The sequence below is a fragment of the Zeus faber genome (assembly GCF_960531495.2).
Source record: "Zeus faber genome assembly, chromosome: 3".
In the NCBI taxonomy this organism is placed as follows: Eukaryota; Metazoa; Chordata; class Actinopteri; order Zeiformes; family Zeidae; genus Zeus; species Zeus faber.
This window is the reverse complement of record NC_137190.1, coordinates 21,716,292-21,734,933: the sequence shown is the minus strand read 5'-3', so window position 1 is coordinate 21,734,933 and position 18,642 is coordinate 21,716,292. Positions and strand designations below refer to the sequence as shown.

The 18,642-nt window shown below is 46.7% G+C and overlaps 1 protein-coding gene across 1 annotated transcript; it reads right to left on the bottom strand.

Annotated features, from left to right (window-relative positions):
- Positions 1-2,902: 2,902 nt before the first annotated feature.
- On the bottom strand, positions 2,903-17,817 carry alx4a (ALX homeobox 4a; the record flags this gene model as incomplete). Its single annotated transcript, XM_079997280.1, has 5 exons — positions 2,903-3,223; positions 3,352-3,480; positions 8,260-8,561; positions 10,331-10,468; positions 17,526-17,817. 5 exons carry the CDS (start codon positions 17,815-17,817, stop codon positions 2,903-2,905), a joined length of 1,182 nt encoding a protein of 393 aa, XP_079853406.1.
- Positions 17,818-18,642: the final 825 nt, after the last annotated feature.

Sequence of the window (18,642 nt, the reverse complement as noted above, 5' to 3'; positions counted from 1 at the left end):
CCCAACACACCGTCCGACTGAGCACAGCTAGGAGGAGAAGCCAGGCGCTGGGTCCAATCTGTTCCGACACGTAATCCCACGAAATGCAGCCTCGTACACATGTCCCAGTGTTAATTAAAAAGCCGGCATAGGTTGGCTGGCGCGGCTGTGCCTCCCGACTCTGAGGTGGGCTGGGGCCTGAACGGTTTTGGGGGCTGGTGGAGACTAGTGGAGGGGAGCAAAAAGGAAGGGCCCCCCAGTGAAAGAATAGGAGGGGGGTGGGCCTTTGAAAGTAGAGCCATGACAGCTGAGGGGGAAGCATGTGCGAGGCATGTTTGTTTTGCCTTTACCCTCTGAGCACAGCTGTGTGCACTGTCCTTTTTCCCAGAACACCGGAACACTGTGGATCCATCCCTGCTCGAGCCAGCTACGGCAAAAAAGTTCTAGTTGATATGCGCTACATTTGGACCAGAAAATCAAACTGGATTAAATTTGCATCCAGGTTATGGGTGAAGTGAGGTGGTTCAAGGTGAGAGTGAATGGTTCACTTAAAAGAAGAAAAAAAAAAGTTCTTCCTATTGCCTTTGGCGAAATCCAAGGTATAAAGGTTCTCTATTAAAACCATGAGAGCATTTGTTTAGATTCAGACCCGAGTCTGGCCTTGCAAACAGCGTCGAGATATTGAACCGTGGTTATTTGTGTTAATCCCGGATCCTTCTCCCCTTTCCCTTGCGCCCTCTCTCCTTTACACACACAAACACATACGCCCACAAAAGCCCCGAAAAAAAAAAAAAAGGGGGGGGGGGGGGCCAGCGTGTAGCGCGGCTGCCGTGGAAGGAGGGAAGACGGAGGAACCGGATCTCTGTTCGTGTCCTCTCCTCGCTCGCTGCTAGTGGTTAGGCTTCCACTTGTTCCGCTCGGACTGCGTGCCAAAAAAATTAACGAAGCTCAGCTCGAGCTCCAGGCGGCTCAGGCCAAGCATCCACGTTGAGGGTTGTCTGCAGGATGGGGACATCGGGACAGCTGCGAGGCCACGGCCACGCTCGTCTCGTTGCTCGCACAGCCCTGGCACCTGAATGCGGCGGCGTTCGGCGCTGAGAAACGAGTGTCGCGTCGTGGCGTGACCGCGTGACAGCTTTGTCGCCTTCCTGGGCGATGAGATCGTCCTCCTTGTTGTTTCTTCAGATTTGAGTTATTGTAATTCTTACTTTTTTTTTGGGGGGGGGGGGGAATTTCAGACGTTTACAACCATGTTTTGCTTTCCCCCGCGAAGTGGAACCTACTTCGTTTGGTTTGATGAAATCTGCCCAAGCGGTGGAGTTTGAAACGGCAGAACAATAAAAATGTAATTCAAATGAAACAAAAATGATGCTTCTGTTATTTTGCTGAAAGAGAATAATGCGAGGGGTGGGGGGGGGGGGGGGTACAAAGGAGCAACATAAAAAATGAAAGCACTTTTGCCCTTTCAACGATCCAAGAGGTGAACCGCAGAGACACTTTACGACCCGGCTGCGGCGGCCGAACACATCCAATGCCGGAGTAAAAACAAGTCGTCGCACATACTGGCGTCCTTTCAGTATTTGAAAGCGTCAACGAAAATTCTGTAATCTCCAACGGTCTCCCCGGTTTCAAAGGTAGCTGCGGCAGATCTGGGTGTTATTTCTGGCAGACCGGCCGTCCAGCGGGCACTTCTCTCCCGAAAGCTCCAGAGACTGGGAATACATGGGGCACAGAAAAGTCCACTTTTTAAGTGCGTCCTCGCGAAAACAGAGCCGGGTCTGTTTCGGAGGCCGGCTCTCACAGCTCTCCACACCTCTCGAACGCAGCGGGCCCGCTGTGACCCCCTCGTACTCCCGCGCACCACTTCCTCCGTGCCCCCCCCCCCCCTCCCTCCCTCCCTCCCTCTCTCCCCCCTCCTCCATCCCTCCTCTCCCCCCCCCCCCCCCCGCCCCGGGCTGTGGACATCGGCAGGCCCGAGGCAGCGTGGCGGCAGGTGGGACTTCCCGCTCCGTCCGCACTAGAAAGGAACGTTTCTCCCGACGATGGAAGGTAAAGCGGCGCTGGGGGCGTTCTAGTGATGACGCTGCAAGACGGCGCCGTGTGTTTTGTTTGTGTTGGAGCTCGCGAAGCGCCAGAATCGGAAAAAAAACCCACGTGCTCGATATAGACTCGATAGCGGGTTATCTCGGCTCCAATCGTGAACCTAACCCTACAACTCGATATGTGGTAATAAAAGATAAATACACGCCTTGGAATAATATGTATTTGGTATGAAACAATATTGTCCTTTTTTTTTTTTTTTTTTTTTGTTTGCAAGAACTCGCAGGAATATATTTGCCAAAATCAGTACCAAAAGGGTTGGGAAAGAAAAAAAAACAAAAAAAACTCTTGAATTTTAAATAACAAGATCAAATGTTTAAAGAAGAAACAATATCTGAACACAAACTAAATTGACATTAAAAGAGTCTTCCCAAACAGTGTTTCCTGTTTGTTTTGACCAATAAGTGCAGGGATTTGTACAATTAGTAATAAGCTCCTACGCTCGTTTTCCTTGGCCTCGCTGCACAATTACACGTCCAAACCCGAAGCTCTGGCTAAAGCTTTTGGGTGCGGGGGCGTCGTCTTCTCTCATCGGAGGCCTCGTGGAGTTGATCTGGTGCGACACGCACCGTGAACGTTACCTTGCCAAATCTCACTTCTCTCCTCGAGAATAATAATCACCCACGAGCTAGCACCGCCACCTTGATGTATTCCTCCACCTGTTCTAAAGGTAGTCACTGTCACCGTGATACTTTGCCTACACTCTCTCCATGGCGGGTGGATTTAGGCGTGTCAGGGGTCAGAACGGGTCCCCTGTGTCCAGATGTTTTTTTATTTTTTATTTTTTTTTTAAATCTTTTTTTATTTTTTTTTAAAGAGCACATCATGTGGCCCAGGAAATGGCCGCGCTGTGCTCTTTGGCCTTCATGCGCAAGGCGGCAATACTAGACGACTTTCGGTCGGGGTCCATGTTGAGATCGTACCCGTTGATGCTCGTTCCCACGCCGCCGGGTCCCCCGAAAAGGCTGCCCATGTGCCCCTGCCCGACGTGGCCGCCCGGGCTCGGCATGCCGAGGAAATCGGAGACGCCGCTGGCGGAGTGAGGGTGGGGGGTCATGCAGGGGGCCACGGTGTCACAGGGAACCACGCAGCCCGGGACGGGAGACGCCGCGCTGCCGCCGCCGATCCAGGACGGGTTCTGGATCTGCAACGGTGAAGGGCGTGAATCAAAAACTTTGCACAGTTCTCGATGCACCGTTTTTTGGGGGGGTTTTTGTTTTTTTTTTGTTTGTTTTTTTTAAATCCCCCGGCGGGCGGGAAGGCGCGGCGTACCTGGGCGTAGTTCTCGGGGCGCGTTAGGAGGGGCAGCTCGTACGCCGTGGAGAAGTGCGTCCGGACCTGCTGCATCTGGCCGAAGCGCTCCCTCTTCCTCCATTTGGCTCGACGGTTCTGGAACCACACCTGTTCGGTGAGAAGAGCGGGACGGAGTCAGACTCGTGTTTTCTCCGGGCAGGAGTGGATGTTTCCTCCGACGGAGCCGAAATATTTTCGTCTGGTGTTTGGATAAATCCCCCGCCGTGCGGAGTTGCATGTGTGTCCCCGCTGGCCTTGAATCCTGACCGGAGATGTCTTTCTCTGCACAGTCTCGACTTATAATAATATAAATAATAATTTTTTACGGAGCACTTTCTGATGCAAAGTAACGGTACCAGGAGTGAGTAGGGGTAAATGAAGTACTCATAAAATACCCAAATCGAGATTTGCTTTCTGGTAAAAAAAAAAAAACACATTTTAAGGAGAGATTTTAAAAATGGCACCGACTCGGGCCGGGATAGTGGCTCTGGACGCTAGGACCACCCCAACCCTGCTTCGGAGTGAGCGAAGTGCCGCCAACTGAACGACTGAACGGAACGGAAAGGAGACAGAAGTGGAGTCTTACGAGCGTCAGGTCTTTGATTTATCCGTTTTCTGCACACTCGTGCACAGCAAACTGCGCGTTAACGGCGTTTGCGCGGCACACTCCAAAACACACACAGATGCAGTGCAGGAGTAGTGGAAGCGAGGCAAGACGGGGCCCGAGTCCGCCGCGTGTGATCGGGAGGGGGAGGGGGAAGGAGAGGACGCCATCTGTAAACAACGTATCCCCTCCAAAAGCTCTCCAAACAAAATGTCCCCAGACCCCATCGCTCCCTCCTTCCTCCCCCCGTCGCCTGCTCCTCTTGCCGCGCCACGGGCTTCGGGGGAGACTTCTCCCGAGGCGAAACGCCCGCCGTGACCAAATGGAGCCCCGACGCCTCAAAGCGGGCGAAAGTAAGTCCAAATACGCTGCGTCCCGCTCCCCGTGACTCGGTGCGTCCTGTCTGAAAGCCGGACATTGAACTCGCAGCTGTTTTTCTTTTTTTTTAATTGTACCGGCGAAACAACGGCGTTTCTCGCGTTAACAAGGAAAAATATGATCAAAGCTGAAGTTGTCCGTCGAATTTCCGCCCAGTCAAAATCTCCCGGGCTTAGCGCTGCTGTCTCGTTAGCCTTTGAGAAGTGAACCTAGACCAGAAGTTGGACGCGTTTCCCGTTTTCTTTTGGTTTTTTTTTTCTCCTCCAGATATTTCCATTGTCCCGTCCCCTCCCTCCTTGGCTAATCTTACCGACCGCGCCTGGAATGTCCCTGCGACTCACAATCTCACGAAAAAAAGCCCTCTCTCCGTGACCCGCCGGATAAACACCTGAAAAGAGGAACGGGAGGGCGGTCTTGACCCCTCCGTCCCTCCGACACCGTCCCCTCGGTGTCCCAAACTCCCACCGCGACGCGAGCTCGACTATCGGCTTCGAGGCCCTCGTCTTAGGACGCGGTCTGTTGCCGATTACACGGGGCAACATGCTTTTGTGTTGCGCACGCTCACCAGTGACGGTAATTGGTAAAGACCATGACAGCTAAAGTAGCTCGGAGACTTTACGAGTCTTTATTTATGTTACAGTCCGGGGAGAAAGAGCAGAGAGCTGCCAGCGGGCCCTCGGCAGGAGAGCCGCCCGGGGCCCAAAGCACTTTGAAGTCAGAGAGCGAGGCTCCCAGGATTGATAAGTTGCCTCCGCTGTCACTCACGTCCTGCTCCCCTACGACAGCGAACGGAAAGAAATCCAAGGCTGAGTGTGGCCTGGGCTTTCTTAACGCCCTGCCGGCGTCGTCTCTGCGTGCGGAGGAGGACGTCCTGCTCCACACGCCAACGGGGCCAAAGTATTAACAGTCGTAGCCTATGATCATATTCCTGAACCCCATCAAAAGTATTATTTTAATTAATGCCAATTTACTTAGTTTACCTCAAAATGCATTTCAAATACCAGGAAACAAAAATTCTGTCGGAATTTTAAGTCTATTTGGATCTATACTGGAGCTATTTTTCCACCATCTTGGATAATAAATGACTTTTGAGACAATCCTTTATCTGTGGGCATTCACAGATTAAAAAAGTACAATTTCATGCTCTGAATAACAGTAATGTTACGATTTATTTAAAACTTTTTGTTTTTTTGCAATTTTCGCAGTACAGCCGAAGCGTAAAGTTGTCTACAGTCGGTTCCTAGTGAGAAGCGACGCAATTTCCTGTTTCTAGTCTATACTCTTGTGGTTGTTTTTCGGTTGATTTATTTATTTATTTATTTATTATTTTTTTTTTTTTTTTTTTCGGAAAAGAGGCAACAAAACCCAGAGTAATCCTGATATAAACGGAGGCTTTGCAACCAATTTCCCCAGCACAACATAAACTGTGTGATATGTTGAGCTGCTCATTTTTCGAAAAGGGAGATCTCAGAGATATTCAAGCTGCGGCAGAGTAGTTCAGCTTCCAGCCCGGGTTGCAAACTCGCAAAAACCTATCCTGTAATTCATGATGCGCTCTCCGAAGAGCCCGGCCAATTGGCTGCAGCATAACTTCTCGGGGTTCTTAGTTGGTTGTAAAAAAAAAATGTCAGGGGCCATCACTGTACTCAAAACTCGCGCTTGTGTTGTTCAACGATGAAAACGCTGAAGCTCATCTCCGTGTCCAACTCTGTCTCAACCTCGGTCCCAGCGTCTGGATCCACAACCTCAGAGAGACACCTGTGTTTGCCGGTTCGAGCTCCCGATGTCAAACCCCGCCCTGGCCCTCGACGGAGCGTCGGAGCCACGCGGTTGTTGTTAAAACCCCTGACCCCCGTGACCCCTGAACCCCCCCCCCGCGTATCCGCGCCGCATATGACTCAGAGCTGAACTTAGCTTTCCTGCCTTTGAAAAACGGGGGGGGGGGGGGGGGGGAGTAAGAAAGCAAACATCTCCACAGCTCGACGCTTCCACTCAAACTCTCCCGTTCTGTCATTTGAGACCCGTCGGAGGAAGCCGCTTTATATCGCCGCGCTTCGATTTGTACTCGAATGCGCCGCTGGGCAAAAGAGTTCATAACGAAGGAGCGGTTCTTGGAAAAAGCTCAAAGAAAGTTTGGAAATTCTCATCGTTAAAGAAAAACGCATGAGGTATCGGATGTTTTTTCCCCCCTCTATATATATTTCAGGCATCACGTTGTCCTCTCCGTGTAATTGACCTGGAAATGCTATTTCCAGGTCCGCGGCCCCCGGCTCTTTGACTGACGAGGCATCTCGGGTCTTTAATCTTTTTTTTGAACTCGAGTGTTTGAGAGGGCTGCCGGGAGCGCCGGGGCGCGGCGCGTCTGAAGCCGCCAGGCCTGCGACGGTGTGAGGGGCCGGGCGGAGCGCGTCGCTGAGTTATAACCCTGCGGACGGACACACTTCCTGTGGTTCAGGCCATCCAGTCCAGTCGTTGCTGCTCCAGTAAGTCAGCTAAAAAAATTGATATTTTTTGTTTTTTTAATATAATTAGACCAAAAGTATTCGTTTTAGACCCAAATTATACTAATAATCTGGGTCTAATACTGTTTAAGAAGTTTTGTTTTTAATATCACTTCACAAAAGTGTTTAACAAATAGCCACCATATGGACGGGCTTTTACACCTTGGTCCTGTGTACTGGGGTCAGAGAGACGTGGGGACGGCGTGGACGGCCTAAAGTCGGATCCGAAATATTGCGACCGGAGAGGCTCTCAGAACGCAGCGATCGCACGTGAAGGGCTTTTCACGCCTTCCTCGGAGGCCACAACACGGATACCAGCTCCTCCAGACAAGGCGCTCGTGAAAGACAAACACCAGAGAAGCCGGACGGGCTTTGGTTCAACTCTGATGCACAGGACCCGCGTGCGCGCGTGCACACACAGGCACACACGCACACACACAAGGACTCCTGCCCTCAGTATCACTGGAATGCATCCCCGGGTCGAGAAAGGATTATATGCAAATCAGAGCGGTGGTCCGGGGAAGACGCCGCGTCTCGGCGACGCTCCGCCCCCCCGGCCCCCCCCGAGCGGAGCTGAGGGCTGGACTCGCTGCTGGAGGAGAGCGCGACGGTTTGGGTTTGAGGCGACGGCCGCAGTGAAAAAAAGAACAGGACAAAAAGTCGAGAGCGGCGTTGCCTCATACGCCGATGAAAAAAAAATAAAATCTGCTCTCTTGACAATGAACATATGAAGCCCAGGCAGCCAGAGCCTCAACCGCCACCCCCACCCCCACCCCCTCCTCCAACCCCCACAACCCCATGAGCGCCGTCTGCTGTGTTTTCCTCCCATTCCCCCTCACTCCCCCCATTTACTCCCACATTAGCCGATAAATCTCTCCCGCCGATCTCTGAATGACGTTATCTCTCTGTTGAGGTGCAGATGTTGAAGGAGCCATGAGTCTTTTTCTTTTTTATTTCATGTTAGGATTATCTATCTATCTATCTATCTATCTATCCATCTATCTATCTATCTATCTATCTATCTATCTATCTATCTATCTATCTATCTATCAGTCCATCTGTCTCTGTCTGTCTGTCTGTCTGTCTGTCTGTCTGTCTGTCTGTCTGTCTGTCTGCCTTTCTGTCTGTCTGGCTGTCTGTCTATCTATCTATCTATCTGTCTATCTATCTATCTATCTATCTATCTATCTGTCTATCTATCTATCTATCTATCTATCTATCTATCTATCTATCTATCTATCTATCTATCTATCTATCTATCTATCTATCTATCTATCTATCTATCTATCTATCCATTTAAATGAAGAGTTGTTGTCACATCACAGTCCAAATCCCTTGTAGATGTGCACTCATATCCTAAAGGCCTCAAACCCCAATTCCGGGTTCCCTCTCCATCCCCCCCACCTGAACGCGTGCCTCCGTCAGGTCGGTCCTGAGCGCCAGCTGCTCGCGGGCATAGACGTCGGGGTAGTGCGTCTTCTGGAACACCTTCTCCAGCTCCTCCAGCTGGTAGCTGGTGAAGGTGGTGCGGTTCCGCCTCTTCTTCCCCTTGTTGCTCTCGCCGCCGTCGCCCTTGTCCATGTCGCCGGGCGGCCGCTCGGAGGGGCCCTTGGCGATGCCCGGGTCCTTCACGCCCAGGTAGCTGCCGTCCATTCCGCAGGGGTCGGAGGTCAACTCGGAGTCCGTCAGACCCGTGCCGTCCTTACCTGGATGGAGATAAAGTAGAAAGAAGCGTAAAATTAATAAGAAAAAAAAAAAAGATATTTGCGTTTTGACTTCATGCCAGGGCTCATGTTTCTTAATGCGCTGGGGATGAAAAGCGGGGGAGAGAGAACTAGGAATGCTTTAAACCTGACAGATTGCCTCCACCGAAAATAGCTATTACAACTCCAGACTGCTATTGACTCCATTCGTCATTTTCTCTGGATGGAACATGAAAGCAAAATGAGACAGACAAGCGTTTCTCGGCTGTGTGTTCTTCTGTACCAGACACACACATCTATTATGTTGTGAGAAACTTGGCTGTGATTGGGAATTAGCTGTGACCAAGTTGTTTTCTTGAGTAGATCATTCAATATTCTGCTCCGTCTGCCCGCTACAAATGAGGCCCCCAGATAACAACATAAATGATTTCAGAATACAGCCTCTTATCTATTAGTCTATTCGCTCTATTAAGGGTGTTTTAAGTTCTGCACACATTTTGTTTTCAATTTTTGGTGGATATCTTAGTTTTAATAAATCCATCAGAATTGAACAGCTAAGACTTACTTATATCTTTTATTTTTTCTCCCTCGGATAGCGTTTCAGTTTCTGACTTCCACTCTTTTTAAAGGCTTATTGCAACATATGACGCATAACAAATAGCATCACTACCAACACACAGTATTTGTTAATAATGATGATAATAATTCGATAATTTGACCAACTGACTTCGACGTCTGTGATCCAGCATCAGACAGTTTGGGAATCAGTGTGATAACCAAAGAGCCGCTTGACAACCCCGGTTCCCGCGCCTTCCTGAGTCATTGTGCGAACGAAACCGATGCAGAAATCAACCTTTGAAATCCGGTCGGAACCGATGTTGCGACGTCATATATGATATGTGATGTCATGTATCAAAGTGTTGTGCAACGGGGGGAAAAAACAATACGGCTGTGCCCGCGGAATGTTGGAAGATTAAAAAACATGTTTTTTTTTGGTTTCGTTAACTTCAACCACGCAGGTCCATGCTCGCTCTCTTTTTTTTTTGTTTTGTCTGACTCTGTTTCTCGACTTGAAGTCTACTCGGTAACAGCAAATTCACCTGGCAACACGTCTGTCAACAGTCATTTGCTGGTTAGTAATTTCTGGCCAGGGAAAAGCCATACACACACACACACACACACACACACACACACACACACAAGCGCGCACACACACACACACACACACACACACACACACACACACACACACACAGACAGACATCTCACAAACACCCGACGTGTACTGTACCCGAAAAAACTGTCTGCCAGTTTACTGATCGTAAATTTCCACAGCTCTCTCTGTGCCAGTGTGTTATTCTGGTTTGGCAGCTTTTCGACCAGTGTTCCACAAGCCTCCTGGTCGGACAAAACCATTTCCATTGAACTCCCCAGTTTACACACTATTTACTGCCACGGCTGCTCTGCCAAAGTGGGCCTACATGTTTAAATTCTCCCTTTTTTTTTGTTGGAGGAGGATTGTTGAATGGGTGTATAGAGAAGAGTTTGGCTTTCTAGGACTTTGGGAGAGTCCCTAGAAACCAACCTTCCAAAGCCCGTCTTCGTGGCGACAGCGGGAAACTACACCTTGCGCGAAATGAGGTTATTTTGAAGTGCAAATCCATTCGGTTTTTTCGTGTTGGGTGGATTACACCTCAAGTCGCAAAAATCCATGCTGGGTTTACCCCTGTCTCCTCTCTCGGTCACTTTCGTTGTTAACAAAATAATCTTACGGATCAGCGCTTCAAAATACTGAAGTTCTCTAATTCCCGGTTGGAAGAGGCCTTGTCGGTTTAGAACCGGGATGTTTGTGTCTTTGTGTGAACCCTCTGCAAGCTCCTCGTTCAAATCCCCGCACTCGGCCTGTTCAGCTGCCACACAACCGGCAACCACAGCGGTTAATTCCTGCTGCGCCGGAGGACCGGATATTCTACGAGAAAGTCACGTGTGCTACCTCCGTCTTTTCTATATCAAACACGTGCACCGCACGCGGACGTCTACAATTCAAGGACGATGGACAATGCCACTTAGTCGTCTCGTGAGTTTTTGGTTGCTCCTGTTTGAAAATACCAGTTTTATTCACCGGATGTGTGACTGGAAGGGGCATAAAACAAAGCTTAAATTCTCTCAATTTAGTGGCTTGATTGAACCCCGCAACGCCCTGCGTGTGAGGGAAGCCTCCTCTCGGGATGTATTTCTCAGGCTCTCTCTGGTCTTTGGTGGGGGGCGGGCGGGGGAGGGGGGGGGCATGTTATGGTGGCAGAGGTTTTGGCTACAGGGGGTATAATGGCCGTGTTTCTCCGCTGTCCACGACTGACACATCCTGTTAGGCTTGAAAGAAGCAAGTGTGCTTTTTTTTTTTTTTTTTTTCTCTTCCAAAACATAAATATTTTCTAGTTATTCCATCGTGTCGGCTTGGCCTACGACCACGGTCGCCACAAGGCAGAAAGCCCTGTCAGGCTGTTTGAAATCAGGGGCTCCCCGCTGATCAAAGGCCCTTGTTTATATCTTATGTCACTGATGGCTTTTGGCAGGCGTGGGGTATTGTGACAGTCTCCCGCTTGTTATCCGTGAGATCGGGGCCGAGCTGCGGGGTTTCCCGCTGCTGCCCAAGGTGCACGGCGGAGCGGCCTCCCGCCGCCCGTCCATATGGAGAAGGAAGACGAGAACGCCGCGCTGCAATGTTTGTCAGGGTATCGCTCTAAAAAATAGGGGGGGGGGGGCGACCATATGCTATCTCAAAAATATCATCTACAATTTCCCCGGGAGGACCACATTCTTTCGTCGTGAGGCAATGAATATGTCATTTGCAAGATGTGTGGTGCGATGTGGGACCGTGTGTTTTTGGACGATAGGTATTACAGCTTCCCCCGCTACGCTCGAACACGACGCTCTATTTGCTGCCATGTCGCTGTAGCGGAACAAGAATTAAAACTCTTAGATTTTCTTTACTTATTATCTTTAATTCTCTTGAGCTAGGTATCTTGCGAAAATTGGTTGGTTTTTTTCTGCTCTATGGATTAATTACCATTATACAAAGTTTGTTAAAAAAAAAAAAAAAGGAAAAGTTTGTTGAAGGTAAAAAAGTACAAAATGTTTTGAGATACAACCATTAAATGCTGTATTTTTGTCCGTTGCAATTACAGCTGAAATTTAAAGGAAGAAAATATAAAAATGTATATATATTTTTTTCTGGCTGTGTTTGTCCCAGTGCATTTTAAGTTAAAAGTGAGACTGATGCTACAAAACATGCTTAAACACAGTGTATACACTATCAACTACTTATAGATGCAGAGCTACAGTAGTTTTTCGAGAATGGGGCATGTTGCCCTAAATGTAGACAATTTAACAAAAAAAACCCATATACTATAAAATATGACCTGAAATAGGTAAGGTTTCTCTAAAGGTCTAAAGAGTGCTCACACCCATGCCCACACAGTCACAAAAGACCTTGTAAACACCGCGCTACAACCTTGGCGTTTCCCCTCCGCCACCAAACTCTGCGTTATATTCCAAATCACAGCAATTTATATCATTGCAGACGTGGTTATGAAAAAGGCGAGGCCAAATGTATGCTTGCAATTTTTGGGTTTTGGTTGTCATTCTTCATTTCTGGGATGGCACACGCACTCTTGACCCTCTCTCTCTCTCTTTTGAATATCCAGTGCCAGACAAGTGGAGTGAGCGAAGGTCAGACGTTTGCCATCAATTCACAGTTGAAAACGACGGGCTTGCATCAAAGTGTCATTTAAATGGCCGTAAAGCGACGTGGAGCCTACCCGGCCTCTTTATTGAATGGGATGGCAGGGGTCAGCGCACAGCGTTTAAAGGAAACTCTATAAATTAGACAAGCCGCAGCGCTGGAGCGGGATTAACAACAAAAAACTTTGCTTTGGATGGAAAATGAGGACAAAAAATCTAAATATATATATATTTAAAAAATAACATTAATAGCAAGAGAGCGAGGCAGGAAAATGGAACCGAAAAAAAGCCACAAACATTTTTCTCCACATGGAACCTATTGTGAGTAGAGAAAAAGTTATTTATTTATTCATTTAATCAAGTTTGTTTTTTACCACTAATGATATAAATAAGGATGTCATGGTGAGTATCTCTTTTTTCTTTTTTTTATTTCTTGTAAGGGTCTGTCTGTCCGTCTGTCCGTCTGTCCATCTGTCTGTCAGTCTATCTATCTATCATCTATCTATCTATCTATCTATCTATCTATCTATCTATCTATCTATCTATCTATCTATCTATCTATCTATCTATCTATCTATCTATCTATCTATCTATCTATCTATCTATCTATCTGTCTGTCTGTCTGTCTGTCTGTCTGTCTTTCTATCCACATACATATATACAGGGTATATACTCTCAACTTTTCTCATTCCACTCACAAATATGATTCTATTTTTCTGTTGTGATCCATTTTTCCTCTTTTTATTCCATCTACTTTGATTGCTTGGCCGACCGTGCCCAGAGATGATCCATTGTTAATCTCAGGGGATGCAAAAAGCAACTTCTACAGGAGCCTCCTAAAAACTCAAGATTCTCCTTGAGACTGATAAATCACCCACCACCCCCCCACCCCCACCACCACCCATCCCTCTCACTTCTCCTCCCTGCGCTGCAGTCGCTTCACTAGAATCTGGGAGCACAGCAAGTATTTTCTCATTCTCTTTTTTCTGCAACCGCATAAAATGGAAATAAACGGAATAATAAAAGAATACTATTGTCGTTAGCGTTCCCTTCCTTCCCTTAAGGATAGAAAAACCAAGTTTCTCAAAAGTTATATCGCAATAGTGTTTTGAACAATATACCTTTCATGTCATTGGATTGTCATGCTGTATACTGTATAGCTACATGTAATTCAGGGAATTTATGGTCAAATGAAGCCAAATTAGATAGATTGCTCATACTATAACTTAGAGTTAACATATTTCTATTGTAGCTACAGGAGAAAATAATAATTATTTACAGATCTCAAGTCTGTAAAAGGCACAGAAAGCAGCCATTGAGTCAAGAACGTTTCCCTCCATGCGGCAGAGCGGACGGCAGCTCCGCATGTAAATCGCTGCCAAACCTTCGGCTAAATGGTAAAATGATCCTGAGTCCTTGTCACCTCCACTCATGTCATCAACCTGCAGAAGTGTGCCTTTGCTTGTCTGGGCTCGCTGGTTCCCATTACACCCTGCTCAAGCCAGTCAGCGGAGACGACCATTAAGAAAAGCTAAAATGGCTTGCTACATTAGAGGGGACGAGGAGGGAGAAGAACGCCGGCTCCTCGCTGCACAAGATCACAGCCCAGTGTAATCGCACCTGAGTGTAGCTGCTGCTAACCTGCCCGGTGACATCCACAAAGAACACGGTTTGCAGCAGAACTGACTTCAACATCCTCTATCCCTCCTCCCCCGAAAAAAGATTTGAAAACCCACTGCTGCTTTTCATGTCCTTGCTTCGCACTAGGGGTGTCACCGGCGTAAACTATTAAAACATTGCCAATACAGTGGTCATGTTGCAGGGGATCTGTTACCACTATGATTACATCTGAATACCACACCATCTCTTATTAGGCTACTTAAAATATATCTTACACATAACTGGAGCCAAAAGGTTTGGCCTTGGTCAGGGTTTCGAACGGATGCTCAGTTCTCTCGCCTCCAAAAACGACGAGGGCGTGCAGGGAAATTTTAGGGGAGAAGTCCCATCTGCGACTTCATTCGCTGTGAGGAGACACTGAGGCGTCTCCAGAGGAGGCCTGCTGTTTTATAATTATGTAAAAAATGTTTTTTTTGTGCTTTGAGTGTGAGTCGTCTTCCGCCTGAACATCTAACTGCCCGGGTCCCTGTTTCCCCACTCATTTTGACCCATTTGAATCGTTAGAATCATTGTGTCAGCCCCTTATTTCACATGAAGTTGTCTTTCTTTACTTTTATGCTTTGAAACATTTCCATTTGGGATCTAAGGGCTGTCATTTTCCAAATTGGGGGTTGTGTTGGGGCTACATTGGGCTACTTTCTCTGAATCAACTGGCCAATATTTTAAATCTTCATCAAATATCAAAATACCAATCCAACTGTAGGTGAATTATGCTACAAGAGCTGTTTGGTTCACTTGGGGCCATAACTGTGTATATTATCTTGTGGATAAGCGACATTAACTAAGTAATCAGAAAACAAAACAAAAAATAAAAAATGAAAATGGGAGTCATAGCTTGCTGGACCGAACTTTATTTGATAGATAGTCCATATCGTCCATTCCGTTTTTCGGTGACATTATGACGAATTCACGGCCTGTGCCAGAGGACTGCAGCACATATCAAGACTGTTGTCTTACTACGTGTTGCAGGCTCCTGTTACAGGCCAGTGTCCCCTCCTGTTAAAAATCAAAGCCAAAGATCCGCTGGCTCAGGTACCAAAAAGTCATTTGCTTGAGTTGATCACACTGAACTTGGCATTATTATTATTATTATTATTATTATTATTATTATTATTATTATTATACATTATTATTTATGTATTGGTTTGTTTGTTTGTTACTTATTTATGTATTTATGAAGATAAGACAAAGCGGGTTTTTTTTTTTTTTTTATCTAAAAACACCCCAAATCCTTATTACAGTCTTCAACACGCATTGTGACGCACGGAAGGAAGCCGCGGTGTTCTCCATTCGGGCCTGGAACGTCGCTGCCATGTGACGCGCATTATCCCTGCGGCCCCGTCTCCCCCGAACTGGACTCTGAGCCGCGTCCCCGCGGGGCCTGGTTGTCAAGGGTGGCGAACACGCCTCGCGTCCGCCCGACGGGTCAGCTCGGGCTCGAAGACGCGCGACGCGGCACGAAACTACACCCAGACCCCGAAGGTCTTGGGAGCGCGTCCGTCCCACCTCTCCAGGGACTTTCACCCCCCCCCACAAAAAAAAAAGATTTCAGCCTGACTGCGGAGCTGACGGCTTGTTAACCCAGGATTTATTTGTTTTGTATCTGTTTTAACGGCGAATGATGAGGAGCCTCACTGGGCCTTGGCAACGACTGGTGTCCACGGTGAACTTCGCCGTGTTTGTATACAGAGTCACTAATACTAAACGAACACTACTCCCATGTTTTGTGTCTCGATTGTTATATGATTTAACTTTAATCGTCGTGAAATCGAATTCGTAAAATTGGAGGACTCATTGATTGCCTCTTGATGTCAAGGCCCTGTTTTGTAAATGTAATTCTATCAAAGCATGAACATTATTGTATTTTAATGTATTATATTTAATTGTTTTAATAATAATAATAAGAACAATAACAATAATAATAATAATAATCACCATCACCATCATCATCATCATCATCGTCATCATCTTCATCATCATCATAATTATTATTACTATTATTATTATTATTATTATTATAACAATAATAATAATGATAATAATAATAATAATAATAATAATAATAATAATAATAATAATAATAATAATAATAATAATAATAACAACAATAATAACAATAATATTTTAGTAGTAGTAGTAGTAGTACGAGTAGTAGTAGAAGTAGTAGTAGTAGTAGTAGTACAAATGTCTCATAATCTTAAATTATGAGATTCGTCTATTTTGGTTCAAACTGTGAGGCGTGGGAATGGCGGAGCATTCATGAAATTGTCTTGAATTTCCTCGTGAAAATCCCGTTGCCGTGGACTGTGCATGGGCTACACGTTTTAGGCCTGTATTTCACGCGTGCGGTTTTTTTTTTTTTCAAGTATTCAGAAAACAAAAAAATCTAAATCGTGGGCGCAATAGAAGTTCCATCTCACTGTTAAGTCCCTCTGCCACTAGGTCTAAATTCATATAATTTATATTTCAAAAGAAAATGCAAAACTCTGTCTATTCCCTTTCTTATAAATAAATAAAATAAATGATTATGCTGCTCTACGTTGACCTAGTCCTCAATTGATCTCGCATCTGGCCGCAAAACTGCGCTTATATAATGTTTATTAACTTTTCAGTCGCTCAGTGGTTCATTTATTATCAACCATCGTATCAATGCTCGTGGTTCCACCTGATACAAACTATTAAAAATGGCTTTCCTTCCAGTGGAAAAGACAAGATAACATAAGATGCGATTAAATAAGATAAGATAACACTAATTAAACCCGGGGTGGATTCGTTGAAGTAAAAAAAAAAAAAAGATCAAACCAAATACAATTAAATAATATGGAATGGTTTAATGGTTTCATTGAAAACCCCAACGGGAAAAAAATCTCCCATTTACTTTCAATTGTTAGAACTCAGTTTTGGATTTAAATGGATACCATTTCGATTTGTTAATTTTTTAATTTCAATTTTATTTTTATTTTTTTTTGGGGGGGGGGGGGGGGGCGCACTTTCTAGATGGGAAGAAATCAAACACTACTTGTTGAATACGGCTGTGAGGACTCCTGTTTACTTTATCATTACTGTTCTTCAAAGCCCAATTATGCATGACCGCAACAGGCCAATACACAGTATTTTTTTAATAGAGTTTCCCCCTGAAAAGTGTTAACTCAGTTGTCCGATAGCCGTCCAATAGGGGGGATTGTAATGCAGATTATCGCATTTAATGCGCCCTAATTTAATTCAATTCGTCCCTAGAGGGAAAATGTGATAGTTGGGGAGATGCCTCCTCTTAATTGTGTTACAGGGATATATTAGTTACCCCGATGTTTCGGTGTATAGTTGATAGTCTTAAGTTGTGAAATCCCTATTTATCTTCGGAAATTAACTTGGCGAGGCAATTTTACGCACCGCTTTTACGCACGGCGTGGCGAGAAGAGACAAAAGGAAAGCTCATCTAACCAACCCCAAACTGGATTCAATGTTCCACGCATTAGACACGACAGCACACCCCCCCCCACCCCCACCCCCACAGTTGTTTTTCGGGGTATTATTCTTCCGACTCACCATAGCATTGGATGTGCGCTCGGCTGGGTGCGCTCCCCCGCTCCAGTGCGCCTTCCCCCGGGCTGCGTCTGCTGAAAGTGCCTCCTTCCTCTTCCCCGGCAGGAGCGTCCAGTGACTGGCACTCCGGTCGGAACGGACTCCGGGACTCCTTCTGCCCGTAGGCTTGACCTTTGCTGGCCAGGAAAGCAGGGCTGTATTTGGTGTCAAATGTCCTGAAAGGGAGGCTCGGCGGACTGTAGTACGCGTCCATGGATGTCATCTCGCTGTATGAAACGCAGGTCTCGGCGTCCATGGCTTAAAAAAAAAAAAAAAAAAAAAACCCTCTCAGGAAGGGGAGAGAAATCCTGAGTTTTTTCCTCTTTCGCCTCTCACTCTCTCTCTCTCTCTCTCTCTCTCTCTCTCACTCTCTCTCTCTCTCTCACTCTCTCTCTCTCTCTCTCTCTTGGAAAGGGGAGCAAACTGATACCTCCTCCCTCCCCCACCCCCCACCCCCCACTACCTCCTCCTCATAGTGTACACTAACTCAATGCAACTCCACATAGGCTGCAGCTGGCTTTGGTTAGAACACCGTGCAAGATATTTTCCAGGAACCGCTGTGGTGGTGGTGGTGGTGGTGGTGGTGGCACCGCCAGGCACCCCCCAAAAAACGCCGAAAAACACCCCCTTCGGTTTCGACCCAAGGATGGTACCCAGACCCCCTCTCGGAGACCCCTCCTCGGCGATTACTCGGATGGAACGAAGGCACCGGGGCTCCCGCATGAGCTGGGGAAAACAACCCGTTTGTAGTAAAATATATAGGGGAGTGGACTGGACACATGACATTGATTTAATTAGGATATGAACTATGACTGGCGCTGCTGGGGCGTGGAGGGCGCAATTTTACGCTTCGTTTTCAATGAGACATTCAAGAGGAATCGATCCGTTCCCGGCCTTGTTGGGTTGTCCTATCGCGTCTGAATAAATGCTAATATAACGTCTTATCTAGTGCCCGTTTTTAATTGGCTGTCCATTAGTTTGTGCGTGAAGCAACCTGACCTAAATCATAGGGAGAAAATAAGGACACACGTGTGAATGTGTGTTTTTTTATTATTATGTTACCTTAAATCAAATGTAAATA